General features: G+C 45.3%; 2 protein-coding genes across 12 annotated transcripts in view; one reads left to right on the plus strand and one right to left on the minus strand.

Annotated features, from left to right (window-relative positions):
• Positions 1–251: 251 nt before the first annotated feature.
• On the plus strand, positions 252–13,419 carry HMGCS1 (3-hydroxy-3-methylglutaryl-CoA synthase 1). 4 transcript variants are annotated; one of them, XM_052779165.1, is made up of 11 exons: positions 3,226–3,244; positions 4,832–5,289; positions 5,686–5,811; positions 6,330–6,494; positions 7,213–7,381; positions 7,520–7,690; positions 8,516–8,622; positions 8,971–9,096; positions 9,366–9,529; positions 9,924–10,030; positions 11,773–13,419. In XM_052779165.1, the coding sequence occupies exons 1-10, from the start codon at positions 3,228–3,230 to the stop codon at positions 10,014–10,016; spliced, it is 1,596 nt and encodes a 531-aa protein (XP_052635125.1). In that variant the 5' UTR covers positions 3,226–3,227; the 3' UTR covers positions 10,017–10,030; positions 11,773–13,419. The 4 variants fall into 4 exon arrangements, with proteins under 4 accessions (XP_052635126.1, XP_052635125.1, XP_052635124.1 ...); XM_052779166.1 differs by lacking the exons at positions 3,226–3,244; positions 11,773–13,419 and adding an exon at positions 252–402 and having other exon boundaries at positions 9,924–11,711; XM_052779164.1 differs by lacking the exon at positions 11,773–13,419 and having other exon boundaries at positions 9,924–11,711.
• Positions 13,324–14,953, minus strand: part of NIM1K (NIM1 serine/threonine protein kinase) — a 30,694-nt gene continuing 29,064 nt past the window's right edge. For all 8 annotated transcript variants that reach the window (XM_052779175.1, XM_052779173.1, XM_052779172.1 and 5 more), the window contains one exon: positions 13,324–14,183. In XM_052779175.1, the coding sequence (XP_052635135.1) occupies positions 13,434–14,183 (750 nt within the window). In that variant the 3' untranslated portion in view covers positions 13,324–13,433. The remainder of the gene's footprint in view (positions 14,184–14,953) is intronic.

Genomic DNA, 14,953 nt, shown 5'->3' on the forward strand with positions numbered 1-14,953 from the left:
CCTCGCCTCGCCGGGGACCGGCAGCCGTCCTACTCTCACCCGCGGTCGGCAGCGCGCTCCCATTGGCTGCCCCCGCGCTGCGCTCGGCTCCCATTGAGCGCCGGCCGCCTCTGCCGCGTCCTCATTGGCGCGCCGCCCTCTGGCCACGCCGCGTCACTTTCTCACACCATTCCCCCCGCCTTCTCCGCCAGCTGCGGGCCGGCCGGCGGGCGTGGCCCGGGCCCTGGCAGCTCTGATTGGCGGGAGGAGCCGCCGCTCAGGGCGCGGGCCGGAGCCCCGGCGGCGGGGCTGTTTAAAGGCGCCGCGCGCCGGCGACCCGCGTTTCCCCCTCCCGTCCTGTGCGTGCGAACCGGCGAGGGCGCGGAGTCAGCGACCGGCACCGGGAGCCATCGCCTCCGACAGGTGAGGGCGGCTCGGCGCCGGGCGGCGGCCCCTGCCTCTCTTCCCCGCAGCCGCCGGCGGAGCCGCGAGCGGTGTTTGCAGCGGATGCACGGGCGTTGGAAGTAGCGCCTGCAGTGCGGCAAGGGGCGGGGGGCGGAGAAGGTAAAAAAGAAAAAAAGGAGGGGAAAAAAAGAGGGGAAGAAGAAAAAGCAGAAAGGGGCGCGCATGGCTGTCCCTCAACGTGGGTGTTAGCCCGCACGCCGCGCCGGGCGCTGCCCGCAGCACCGTGGAGCATCGCCCGCGGCGCTCCCTGCCCGGGGCAGCCGGCGTGGCCAAACGCTTTCCGACGGGCTCGGTGCCCGCGGTGGGCAGCCCCGGTGCCGGGGGTCCTGGGTGCTGCCTCCCGTCCTGCCCCCCGGCGGGGGGGGGGGGGAGAAGCCCCCCGCCTGGGTGAGCTGCGGCGGCTGCGGGGCTCCGCCGGGCTCTGCCCCCCGCCTCCGGGGGCCGCAAAGCAGCCCGAAAGCGGCGGCGGCCGCGGCGCGTCCCTTCATCGCCTCTCAGTGTCGCGACAGAGGCGCCCACCCAAGCCGGAGAGGGCGGGGCGGGCGTGTGTATGTGTCCCGTGTCCCGTCCCCCGCCATGGCGCAGGGCAAAGGCAGGCGGGTGCTGCCTCCCGCGGTGCCGTCGCCTTCTCCCGTGGAGGCGTCTGTGGCCGGGGTGCGGGCGGGCATCCCGGCACCCGCTGCTCACGGCGTCCCGGTCCGGGGGGGGGGGGGGGGGGGCGCCCGGCGCGAGGGGGAGCGCCCCCCCCCCGCGGGGCGGGCGCTGCGGGTGGGTCCCGACCACCGGGTTGGAGGCGCCGGGTCAGCGGTTCGGTGTTCGGGGGGGGCGCGAGTTCGCCCGCCGCCCGCGTCGGCCGCGGGGTGGGGGGGGGAGTGGGCGAGCGGGGGTCGCGTGCCGTGGGCCGGCCGCGGCGGTGCCGGCGCGAGGCGGTGACCTCTGGCGGGGCGGCGAGCGCCTTGCACGCGCTCTCCCGCTACCTGTGAAGCTTCCAGCCCTGCCGGGGGGGGGGGGGGGGGCGGCTGGATGACGTCATGGCCGAAGCGGCCGGACCGTCACTGCTTTTAAGTCCCGGGAGGCAGCCTGAGGTGCCTCCGCCGTCAGCCGCGAAGTCGGTTCTGCGGACGGTGGCAGGGCGCTGCCAGGTGCGCGGCTGGGAGCAAACGGGCTGGGGGCCGGTTTTCCAACTTCCAGTCAAGTGCTCCGTATGAGTTAAGAGCTCAGGCAGGAAATAATCATGTCAGATTATTGACAGAGGATTCCCAAGTTCGTAACAAAGGGGATGAAAGCCAGCGGTGGCTGTGGCAGAACGTGTCTGTCGCAACACTAGCAGAAAGTAGCGGCTGTTTTAGGCTGCTCCTTTGTTCCCTACAGGATCCTGAGGGGGCACGAAGCAAAGCCGGTTTCTCATTTCTTCGTATTAAAGCATTTGGGGTTCTCAGTCTTTTAAAAGTAATCGTACTTTTGAGAAAGCTTTCGTCTTCGGCAAAAACTCCATGATGGGGTGGTGCTTGCCATTTCACGGGGGCGACAAAAGGCTGTTTGTTTTGCATCAAGTAAACAAATTTTTTCCTCTAATGACTGGCTGACTTAAGATGTCGTTTGTCCCCTTTCTTTCAGCGATCAGAGCAAGCTTATACAGCAGCATTTTTCCTTGTGGTACAGCCTGATAGCCCTGACTGCTGCTACTTTAGGCGTATTTGGTAAGCTTGGTATTTGGTGAGCTGTGAGAATACAACAGAAAGAGCTTCCCTTTAGCTGTCTTCTGCAGAAAGTTTTCTGATGAGAGAACTACAGCGAGTAATAGGCATTAAGTGCCAGTTTTGACCTCAAAAGTTCTGTGAGGAGCAAGGACAGAGCAGAGTGTTTTCCGCAGCCCTCACCAATAATGCAAGTCCTTTTGGCATATCGAGTTTCCTGCTAATTCACCACCCGGTTAGAAGCCACTGTTGTTCTATGGCTATCACAGGTCAAGGCCATTAAGTGCTGCATGCTCCTTTTAATATACAACTTAAATAAAATTAAGCCTCTAAGAGTCTCTGCAGCCTCTAACTTTCAGCTTTCTGGCTCTTGGAGCAGAACGGAGCTCTGCTCTGGGTACAAGGCTTACCCTTGGGGTGGCTGCCAGACACTGCGCTGAGCTGGCAGCGGTCTGTCCCCTTTTGAAGGAAGTGGGGTGTTCTGTGCCAGAAAGGGAGCTGGACCGCAAAGTCCTTTTCCCAGCTGGTACCTTGGGATCTCGCTGTCAGTGGCGTGTCTGCCTTCGTACGGGGAGCCAGAAAGCATCCTCCTTCTCCCTTGCAGGACCTGTGTGGGTTTGGAGTAAAACTCAGCTCTTGGAGCAAGCTTTGGATCACAGCGCTGCCCTGCGTCCGCAGGAGATGCGTGTGACTTGCTCGCTGTGCTGCTGAGAGGGGACATGAGCTTGCTCCCGCAGCTGCTGGGGAGTCTCTGGACCACCGCGCTTCCCTTCCCTGGCTGCGGCTCTAGGAAAGCTGTGATGGCCACCCCCTTTCTAATAGCGTAAACCTGCTGCGGTGCCATGGCAAAGCCTTAATCCTGCCCACCAGCTTCGTGGAGCGTGGTGCAAGGTGGTTACGGCAACAACGTTGTCACCGCCTCGGGGGTGCGGGCAGGGACGGGCAGCGCTGCCAGTGCCTACCCGCACCCCCGAGGGAGGGGCTGGGCCAGCTCCCCGCGCCTGCGCACTACCCGCCTGCCCCAGCCGGACGCCCCCCCCCGGCGCCGCAGCGCGCATGCGCGGCCCTCCGCGCCGGCAGCCGGCCATGGGATTCCGCAACGTGTAAGGGCCGGGGCCGCGGTTCTGTCAGGTGGGGAGGCGGGGGGCGATTGGCCTTTCGCCCTGTGGTGGGCCCACGCTGCGGGTGGGACGCGGCTTGGCTTTTACCACGCCACCCCGGTGGCTCCTCCTCGTCTCCTCGGCCGGGTCACGGGTAACCTTGAGGCGTTTGGCGGCGGGGGGGGGGGGGGGGGGGGCGGGCTGCCCTCAGGGAGGGCCGGCTCGGCGGGGGGAGCGGGGCGGCGGTCTCCTGAGGTGAGGGGCTTCGTGACAGGGTGGGTTAAGGGAAAAGAGGTCCCGGTGGGTGACGGGTCGTGGGCGAGCGGACGGGAGAAGGTGAGCAAACAGCCTTTTTCTCCCGTTTACGCGTTTGAACGTGGATAAAGGCTACAAGAGAAACACTTAAATAGGTTGTTATAGGTACCTCGTAGGTACGGTTGGAACTTCGTTAGAGGCAATAAAAATGAACGGCGAGCCGTGTGCTCTTTAGGTCTTACATAAGACTGTACCTGTAACAGAAAACCCTTTTAATGTTTTCCTAATGCTTGTCTTAATGTGCATCCCCTAAAGTCGTCATTCTTGCAGCAAAAGGCTTTAGTCCTTTATACAGCTCATCGTGGTTTTCTGGAAGAAGTTGGGTAAAGGTCAGTGTGACGGTACTTGCAGCTGGGTACGAAAGGGACAAGTGCTGTGGAAAGATGTAAGCAAAAGTACAGGAAGATCCTGCCTGTCTGGGTAATAGGGATAGGGTTAAAGTAATAGGATGTAGTATGCCCTAGGGTGTAGTATATCCTCGAGTGTAGTGACAGTAAAGTTAAGGGGTCAAAATAAGAAAACTTGGTCTACCAGGGAGAATCCCTGTGTTTTCATTTCAGCCTGTGAAATATTCCTCCAGGCCTGGTGTTAGGAGTTCCAGTGTTCCAGAATGCCAAAACAGAGTATACTTCAAACAAACAAACAAACAAAAAACCCAACCAAAAATACAAAAAAACCTCCCAACCCCACACCAGAAAAATTTCTGCTGTCTTTGTTGCAAGTATAAACAAAATGGAGAGACTTTGGTTACTTAGTTTAAAAATAAAAACAACTTTGAAAAGTCCTGGCCTGTTATAACGCAGAGATTTCCTGGTAAGGATAGATTTTAAACTTTAGTTCTCAGCTGGCAACATTTTAAAAAAGAATAAATCTGATGCTTCTGGCTTGGTTGTGTAAAATTGAGACTTTGCGTATAAACAGAAGTACAATAATGAACATTAAGACGAATTTCTCAAACACTTAACGCTTGCTAGGCTTGTGTTTTGCTTCAGTAAAATAACTTGGGCTTAACGTACATCTCTTTATCTCCAGGGCTGAAATTTGTATTTTCACTTAAAAGAACTTCTTAATATAAAATGTTAGAAAACTTCTAATGATGTTTATGGTATGCTCAGACCAAAGTCTCCCTGGAGGCAAAGGCTTGCCTTTTGGAAATGACCTTGTAGAATACCTAAAATTTAACTTTTTCTAGAAACCTACAGAAAATGAAAGCAGGTCTCTCAAAATGGATGTGAATAAATCAGCTGTTTTTGTGGTTTTCTTTTTTTCTTAAAGATCTGCCACAATGCCTGGGTCTCTTCCAGTGAATGCTGAATCCTGTTGGCCCAAAGATGTGGGAATTGTTGCACTGGAAATATATTTTCCCTCTCAGTATGTTGACCAGACAGAGCTGGAGAAGTATGATGGTGTGGATGCTGGGAAATACACCATTGGGCTAGGCCAGTCAAAGATGGGCTTCTGCTCTGACCGGGAGGATATCAATTCTCTCTGCTTGACTGTGGTTCAGAAGCTCATGGAGAGGAACAGCCTTTCCTATGATTGTATCGGGAGATTAGAAGTTGGAACGGAGACGATAATTGATAAATCAAAATCTGTAAAGACTGTCCTGATGCAACTTTTTGAAGAATCTGGTAATACGGATGTAGAAGGAATCGACACCACCAATGCATGCTATGGAGGCACTGCTGCTCTTTTTAATGCTATTAACTGGATTGAGTCCAGTTCTTGGGATGGTAAGTTCAGGGTGTTTTCTTGAAAAGTTACATCATCCTCTGGTTTTGAGTAGTCTGCCTTATAATGACAGTGTTCATGTTTAACCATATTAAACCCAGTGGGTAAACTATTTTTCTCTTCTGAGGTCTTTTTTCTTAAGTGACTGCTGGGCATTTGCCACTAGTTCAGTTACAGTGCAGAAAATAACAACATGGCTGATAATCACTGGTCTTTTCCTGCAAATTTCAGTGGCTGCCAGGAAATTGAAATGGGGGGAGGGGGGAAGTCAGGACTGAAGAACCCCTTAATCTTGGGGTGATCTCCTCTATAACCAAAGTCTAAAAATTGCTGATGGATATTAAAGTGTGCTAGATTCTTGGCTATTTGTCATCATTATTTCTGTGTGTTTTTCACAGGACGCTATGCACTTGTTGTTGCTGGAGACATTGCTGTGTATGCCAGTGGAAATGCCAGGCCAACAGGTGGAGCTGGTGCTGTTGCTATGCTAGTTGGTCCAAATGCTCCGTTAATTTTTGAGAGAGGTTAGTCCTGTGAGAAAACAAATGGCATTCAGCCAGATAACTGGATCCATTCTGAAGCCTTCCCCTGTTTTTTGTGTGTTGCTGGAGGGCTGGATTAATTCCCACTAATGTCAGAAATTGCACTTTATTTCCTGTTGCTCTGGGCTAACTTGGCCAAGTCCCGTTACAGGAGGCAGCAAGGAACAACTGGAGATGCTCTTATCTGTTTATTTTCTTGGGGATTCTCAAATAAAATTGACAGAGTGGACTAGAGCTGAATAACACAGTGCTCTTACTTGCAAGACGAAACAATGAAAATAATTTGTTACTTGTGTTTGTCATGCTCAGTCCTACCGTACTTAACAAGCGATTGAGAACTGTGTGAAACCTTACCTTAAAGGGCCCGAAGTGCTATGAAAACCTGCTTCACTGGGGCCAAATACTGCTTGTTTCCTCACATGTGTTAAGTGATCCATTCAAATTGGCTCAAAGCAGCTGAATAAAGTAATTTTCAACTTTTGTCAATTTCTCTCCGTCAGGGTTGCGTGGAACCCACATGCAGCATGCATATGACTTCTATAAACCTGATATGGTCTCTGAATATCCTGTAGTTGATGGCAAACTATCTATACAGTGCTACCTCAGTGCATTAGATCGCTGCTATACTGTCTACCGCAACAAAATCCATGCCCAGTGGCAAAAGGGTACGTAGCCTCACCTGATGATATTGCAAGATCTGGCAAACACTGGAATGTGTAACTACACAGACAATGTATTTTCAAGTTTTAGCATCCAATCTAAAGACTAGTATATGGGTCCAATTCTTTGTGTTTGTGTGTTCTGAGGCGATTGAAATATTTGCTTTCTCCCATAAGAAACATCTTATTTCTGTTCTGGTATGGCTAAGTACCTGATAGTCAGTAAGTAGTAGTCTCTACAGGCTTTTTTTGGTGTTCTGTATAATAATTTGCTTAAAAGTGTGTTATTCCCTGCTTCACCGAGGCTGTTAAGATACTGAGGTTAATACTTAAATGTTTTGTAGCGATACTGATGGTTTTTACCCCATGTGTTTAATAATTGCTTCATTCATATTAAGCATAGGTGTGAAGATTAGATAGTTAAATGAGGTAGATTATTTATTATGTCAAAATGCTGGGTAGAAATACGGAGATTCTGTTAAGCTTATAGATTTTTCTTCTAGAAGGGCAAATGTTGGTGCAAAAGATCAGTAAGAAACTAATTTTTAAATAGAAGTAGCAGCAGTGTTTTAAATGAACTTGACAGCAATAGTTAGTGTTACGGTTGTCTCTTGTATGCTGATGGAATATGATGACTGGTATCCTGCCACCCCTCTTATTTTATTCTCATAGCTGAAGTGAGGACTAAATGTAAGTTGTAACACAACATTTCTGCTACTTCCAGAAGGGACAGACAGACGTTTCACCTTGAATGACTTTGGATTCATGATCTTCCATTCTCCCTACTGTAAACTGGTACAGAAATCTGTGGCTAGACTCTTGCTGAATGACTTTCTCAGTGACCAGAACCCAGAAACAGCAAATGGTGTTTTCAGTGGTCTGGAAGCTTTCAGGTGAGAATGGCTGCTGTCTTCCTTATCCATATAATCTTAATTTGTTACACCTCCAAGGTGTGTTTTTTACTTTCTGCTATTTCAGTAACTGTTTCTGAACTACTTCTCTCTTTTTTTTTTTTTTTTTTTTTTCCTTAGGGATGTAAAACTTGAAGATACGTATTTTGACAGAGATGTGGAAAAAGCTTTTATGAAAGCTAGCGCAGAGATCTTCAATCAGAAAACCAAAGATTCATTACTTGTATCCAACCAGAATGGAAATATGTATACCCCTTCAGTCTATGGTTGCCTTGCCTCTCTTCTAGCCCAGTAAGCACAAAATTGAAAAAAAAGTCATAGCTTTCTATATGCAAGGTCATAAAAGGTTTTTGTTTCAGAAAGCCTTTGTAAAAGCACCATCTAGCAAACCTTTTCCTACTAGATTACCTTAAGCAGAAAGACAAAAGTTAAAAAATTATTCTGCACACACAATGAGTTCAAGTGACAAGCAGATTCAACATTTCTATGTCAGCAGCTGATCTGAAACAGCTGCTTACTGCCTTCCAAAGTAGGACCTTATTTATAGGGTGGTGTCATTTCCCAGCCTCAACCTTCTCCCTGTCCACCCTCACCCCCCAAAAAACCCCCCAAAAACCTCAATCCGACTGCAGTGGAAAAGAGAATCAGAATGCCTTCTCTGTTTCACTGTAATAAGCAAAGCCACATTAAATTAGTATGTACTTAACTTTTTTTTTTTTTTAATTGCAATGACAGACTTTTACAAAATCATGTTAAGTTTAAATGAAATCATTCCTCTTGGATCCTTTTGTCTTTATTCTGACTTTGCCTTCCAATATGTGGTTGTTCATTTTAGGCTTTAGGTCACTTAAGAATGAAAACTGGCTACCTTCTAGATAATCATATTCTGGGCATTTCTTTGCTCTGTTTTGCTTAGGCAGCTTTGGAACTCACGACCTAACAGCAGTGTTTGAAACTGTGTTTTTAAAAGTCATTTATGCACATAGCATGCTAAATGTGTGTTGTAGTCAATATAATTTGCTGGCTGCTTTTTCTAAGCTAGCTGCACTTTCTAGTTGTTTAAAATTGGCACCTTGGCTTAATTCTCACTTTAAACAACTGTTGCTTGATTTGCAGGTACTCCCCAGAGCAGCTTGCAGGACAGAGAATCAGTGTGTTCTCATATGGCTCTGGTTTTGCTGCTACGCTGTATTCCATCAGAGTTACCCAGGATGCCACTCCTGGTGAGTGAAAGGAAGAGATGTTAATTTTAACTCCCTTGCACAGCTCACCTCTGCGTGCCTTGATACACTACCCAACAGCATAAGTAAACCTGGAGAGCAATGGCGAATGACAGAAATGCTAAACTGTAGATGTTCCAGCTCCAGGGAATGTTAAAGTGTCTCCTTGGGCAAATAAATAATACTCTTCAAACTCTGTTAACATTTTGATTGAGTAATTGGGAATATTTTTAAATGACTAAAAGTTTAGCTTCTGTAATGCAAAATATGTTCAATGAGCTTGAAGTGTTAACGTGTCACCACACAGCTCTCAGCACTGGGGCTACCTTACGTGATGGTTTTATATTGTAGGTTCTGCACTGGACAAAATAACTGCCAGCCTTTCTGATCTCAAAACAAGACTTGACTCAAGAAAATGTATTGCACCTGATGTCTTTGCTGAAAACATGAAGATTAGACAGGAAACACATCATTTGGGTAAGAAGTTCATATATATAAATCATTCCTAGTCTTACAGCAAAATGCTCATCACTTAATTCACCTGACTTCAAATGAGTAGGGTCTAGAATGAAGGAAATATCCGACCCTTTCTACTTCTGAATAGCTTGTGTTCATTGGCCCAGTGTGGCTGAAACGAAAGCGCAGACTTGTTTTTTCTGTCTTACTACATCTAAACTGCAAAGACCTGCATTGCGTAAAACTCTTACCAGGAACCAACTAACAGTGTGTTACTGGCTTTTTTACAGCCAACTATATTCCGCAGTGTTCGGTAGAAGATCTGTTCGAGGGAACATGGTACCTTGTGCGTGTGGATGAGAAACACAGGAGAACTTACGCCCGGCGCCCACTCATGGGCGATGGACCTCTGGAGGCAGGAGTCGAAGTTGTCCACCCAGGCATTGTTCATGAGGTGAACACTCAGTTTTAAAGTTTGATATAAATAGTGGAATGGTTTATGTGTTTGTCTTAGCATGTGCATGTATGTTAAAAGAGAAGGTGATTTAACAAATTATATTAAATACTTTGTTAACATATGTAACATACAAGCCAGAAGTAAAAAATTGAACATGGGGTTTTAAAAAGTACATTTCATCATGACAAGAATGAAGCTGCTCAAGAATGAAACAAGAACAAACTGGCTCTTTTCACATAATCAGTTTGCATGAAGCATGACTGATATGATTGACTTAAGACCCAGCTGTCCAGTGTAGCATGAATGCTGTTTGAGAGTTGGACTAGCCATGAAGTATGAATGTCGGTGAACTAGAAAACTGTATTTAATGGTTTTTTTCCCTTCTTCTTAGCACATCCCAAGCCCTGCTAAGAAAGTGCCAAGAATCCCTGCAACAACAGAATCTGAAGGCGTTACTGTTGCCATTTCCAATGGGGAGCATTAAGATACCTCTGTGAGGTGGGGAATGAAACAAGGTGTGAGGGTAGGGTGAGAGAGAGAGAAAAAGGATTGCAGTAGTGCTGAAGCTTCAGTGTACAATGATACTTTACTGGAGCATGGAAAAACTGTTTAAGGTCCTTGAAAAGATTTGTCATAATACAGTGTGCTGATATTTATAGTATTTTTCAGAACACTAAAATCATGAATATACTGGAGATGGAGGGACTTGCCAGGGCCTGTGTGGATTCCTTAACATGTCTGAATTTTTTTAATTGCTGAGCAGTAGCTGTAGTCAATTACAAGGTCTTTGTACATAGAAAAAAAAAGAATCTTCTGCTTGCTCTTTCCACGTAAAATGACTTGAAACCTATACTGTTAACTTCTATTTGTACTCAAGTCTGTGGCAAAATAGTCCAAGCTTTTAATGTTAGGGTTCTCAGTGCCTTCACAATAAGCAATCTTCTGAATACTGCACTTCTTCTTCTCTTTCCCTTTATCACCTTCTCTTTCTTCTCCCAGTCTACTTCCGATCACCCCATTGCTTTGGGAAAGGCATAGAACCAAGTAACGTTCATTGCTGGAAGGAATAGAATCTCTCTCCCCTGTCAAAATGACTGTATCAAGAACGGCTAGACTGACAGGTGCTTTTCTTCCAAGAAACTCTGTGACCCACTGTGTTAGTTACTATGTAATTCCTCCTAACATCCATAGTATGTGTTTTATACTGTATTATAAATCACAGCAGCCTGGGAGGAAAGAGGAAAAAGAAGGGAGGTAGTAGGTTTTTTTCTTCTAAAGAAGTGGGTTCATTGATTTGGCTCCTTTCAGGATTGTTTAGTAGAAGTATCTAAGGCAGCAGAATTTTCAAATAAATTTGTAGATATTACGGAACTGTCTTAATTGGCAAATGAAGGAAGAGAGGAGGATCACTTTGTCTGGAGCTCTGGCCTCTTGCTAATCTTTTATATAATACATTTCTGAAAGACTATTTCTAACTTTGAATTTGGCTTTGTACTTTGAAGTCCTTCTCACTATTGGCAATATTGTAGGAGTGGGGTCTTTTCTTTCTTTTTTTTTTCTTTCCCAACATGCAAGCTTAAAAGCTAACCATTTTGCAAGTGGTAGATATACAGTGCTAATGGGGAGTCCATTCTGGTAGATTTTTAAAGCCCAGATTGGAAATGAACTATGACATGAGCCTTGTAAGCTTGTAATATATACTTAAATTGAGCTAATGTACAGAATGAAGTTTTCTTGAATTTATTTCTTTGCTGATTCTACAAAGCTACATTATCTAATATAAAGTAGCAAAAAATTATTTGTCTGTTAAATTACTTTTTTTTGTGTGTAATGAAGTGTTTGTACTATCTGTCACTCACTAGGATTTGATAATTTGCTGTATTTGTACAGTCAAGCCTTGGTAAAATAGTTGTTTATTATAAATTGATGAATACTAATCTGTTTGTTCTGCTGAAAATGATGGAGCAACGATGCATGATGATAGTGTTTGCAAGTATTTTGGTTTAGGTTGCCCACGTGAAACTTGTCTTGACACCAGAAAAACAAATTGCCGTTGAACAAAGTCCATTGCTGGCAGTGGACAAGCCACAAAGTGAGCTACTGGCACAAAGTTAACCACAGGGACCTCATGGTCTGTGGGGCTGATCCTTTATTAAAATAAAGTTTGAGATATTTGAAACCTGTTGGAGTAGTGCTGACTTGTTGGGTTTTCAGGATGCTTTTTTTTTTTTCTTTAACAGGAAAGAAAGAGGAAACTGGCCCTGTGAAAACCCAAAGTTGTGGGTTCACAAGCTGTGTGGACCTTCCGGATCTTTCTTCTTAATATCATTCCATTACAAAAATGGAAAGAAAGGGTTGCTTAGGCTGGTGCAAAACTACTATTTCAGGGCTGTGTTTTAAGATAACTTAAATGCTTTCATACAGAGACTCTCCATAGTGGAGCAATTCATTCCCAGCTTATGGAATACAATTCATCTTTATTACTGTCTTAGGAAAGATGGTATTGTTTTATCACCCTCAGAAAAACTGTGAAGGGGGATTCGTTCTTGCTTTGTACTTACCTGAGCCTCACTGAGTCCAGATTCCCATGGGTGGCTTTTCAGAGTCATTCTGTTGCTCATTTGCATTAATTACTCCTTTTAAAGTCAACTGATCATCTCATCAGTCCCCATAATAGATAAAGCACCCTACCCTTAAATTTGAAAGCACTAGCTGTACCTCTCTAAACCTGTTATTAGTTTACTTGCCTTAACTAAAATCGTATAGGCTCTACCTCTTAGCTTAGGCATGTCAGCTATGCCTGTTCAGAGGACAGCTACTGCACTTTTCCACCATTTGCACTGGAGCTGATGGTGTTGAAGATTAAAGTATAAAATAAGCAATTAAAGCTGAAAATCTGAGTATCTACATCTTGGTGATGCTCAGAACAATTGGAGTTGTCAGGCTATCCAACCTTCAACTTGCAGTGGTCAACAGTATCAAAATTGGCTTTGTGCCAGCCTTTGTTGCCAAAGTAGTATGGCAGGAGTTAGTACAAGCCTGTAATGCTCAATATATATATAAGTGGATTTTGTTACTGGTTGCGTTCATGATACCTAGTGCTAAAGCAAGAATTTAAAACTACATGAGTTTTGGAGTACAGTTAAATCTTTCTTTAGTGCAACTGGAGTCCAGGCAGTTGTAGACCGTCAGAATGGTGTGAGTAATGGGAGGTGTCGGAGATTAGTAGGTGGCAGCCCAACCAGTTATGCGCTAGGAATTGCAACCACACATGCAAAGTTAAAGCAGCATATCCTAATTTGCTTTTCGGAACTGTGACATATTAGGAACTGTGGTCAACAACAGCATTGCTGTTTCTTTAAATTAAAAAAAAAAAAGAGGCTCTGATACACATTTATATCATGTTTAATTTTCTGAAGAAGTCTTAAAGAAGAATTTGCAGTTCTTTAGATTATGTTCTGGTTTCTGCTTAAGTTTAGGTTTCTGCTTAAATTTAGTTCTCTGCATAAACTGTCCTGGTTTGCAGTGGTAAAGTTGAGTCAAGCTGAGGTACAGCTTTTCAAGAAGTTAGCTGTTAAGTGCCTGTACTGAGAATCTCCCAAGTGTGTTAAATGCAATACTATTTGACCTTTACTAAAAGATCACCTCCACTAATGATCCCTTACCTGTTTCACTTACTGGGGTTCTTGCACTGGCTACACCATGTCTCTCTCTCTGGAGCAAGGGACAAACAAATGCATGAGACCTCTATTTGAGCATTTTGCTGTGACTTGACAAATGTAAAGGAGAGATGAGGCATTTTTGGTTTATTCAAAAATTACAAAAAATGTAACACCAGAACTTGTGGAAAGTGAATAAAACACTTTGTTAAATGTGCCAAGTATAAAGCCTGCAGTGCAATTTATAAAATAGAACACAGCTTGGATGTGTGCTTCATCCCGCTGTAAGAACAGATTCCTCTCCTCAAGTCTTGTTCTTTGGGGTCTGGGTGGGACATGATAGGAACACATTCGAGTGCCCTTTTCTTCTGTACCTTGTGCAAAACAATTCTGTAGACCCCTGTTATTGAGCTGCGCGCGTCTCTTCCCCGGTTATTTTGAATGTGCTCTTCTGTGATTCCCAGATCTTCCAGAATATTTTTCACTTCAATTTCTTCCTCTTTGAGTGTACTGATGTCTGATAAATACTTTGGATCTAGTTTAAATGGCTGTAAAGGTTTGGGGTACTGTATTCCTTGCATCCACTCGCTGTTCATAATAAGTTTGACAGAGTATCGTTCTGTTGGTACTGGCTGAAGGACTCCTTTTATCAGTTTCTGGCAAGTTTCTGAGAGGCAGGGAGGCAAACTGTATGTCCCCTCAAGAATGCACTTTTTCAGTTTGGCCACTGTATCTGCCCGAAATGGCATGATGCCTGTCGTCATAAAGTATAACAGGATTCCCAGTGCCCAGATGTCTACGTAAATGCCAACATAGTTTTCATCTCGGAAGAGTTCGGGGGCGGCATAGGGAGGAGAGCCACAGAAAGTATTTAAAGTTTCATCTCTTTTACTTATTGTGCTGAATCCAAAGTCTCCCACCTTAACACAGGTGTTACTGGTGTAGAAGACATTTTCTGCTTTCAAGTCCCGGTGAATGATATTATTCTCATGCTGTAGAATAAGAGGTAAATTTGGTGTTAGCTTGTTCACAGGGAAGTTCTCAAGTGACTAGCTCTTACCATCGATTAATTACCACACAAGAGACAGGGAGTTACTTGGACAAAGTCAGAACTAAGTATTGCAATGTAACTGAAAAGTTAAATTATGTAAACAAATTTAACTTAATTCTCTACTGATACAAAAGCAATGGAGCAGGTGGAGAAGATGGGAAGGATGCTGGGTTTTTTAAGAATAGCAGTCTCAACTTGTTAACTAATATCAGCTATTTTAATGAAGCAGATTTGTGATGGCATTGTGGCTAATCCTACAAGACTAGATATCTTCATGTGCAAAATCTGTTTTTTTCAGGGCTCAGAACACTTGCTTTTGCAGTTACTACATTTCTGTAATGATGTAAGTAACATAAATAACTTCTTTTTAACGAATTCCATTTTTGTATATATTGTAAGCTTGTGGACTTAAGAAGCGAAAGCACTTAGTTCACCAAGTAAACATAATCACAGATAAAGTAAGAAAGTTGCTAAAATTCTGTTGTGTGATGTGATGTCCTATGAGGAACTGGTGGTGGCAGGAGAAAAGGACCACAGATTTGTGCCTTTTGGTATTTCATGTTGTTGCAGGACACAAGTTCAGTGGTGTCTTCTAGTTTTAGAAATCTAAAATAAATACATATGCTGTAACTTGTAATTTTTTTCCCTTGGAAATGGCAGTAGTAGCCAAGGACTCAAACAGAATTTGCTCTGCTTAGTGGCGATACACCT

Source organism: Harpia harpyja, chromosome Z (assembly GCF_026419915.1).
Source record: "Harpia harpyja isolate bHarHar1 chromosome Z, bHarHar1 primary haplotype, whole genome shotgun sequence".
NCBI classification, from domain to species: domain Eukaryota; kingdom Metazoa; phylum Chordata; class Aves; order Accipitriformes; family Accipitridae; genus Harpia; species Harpia harpyja.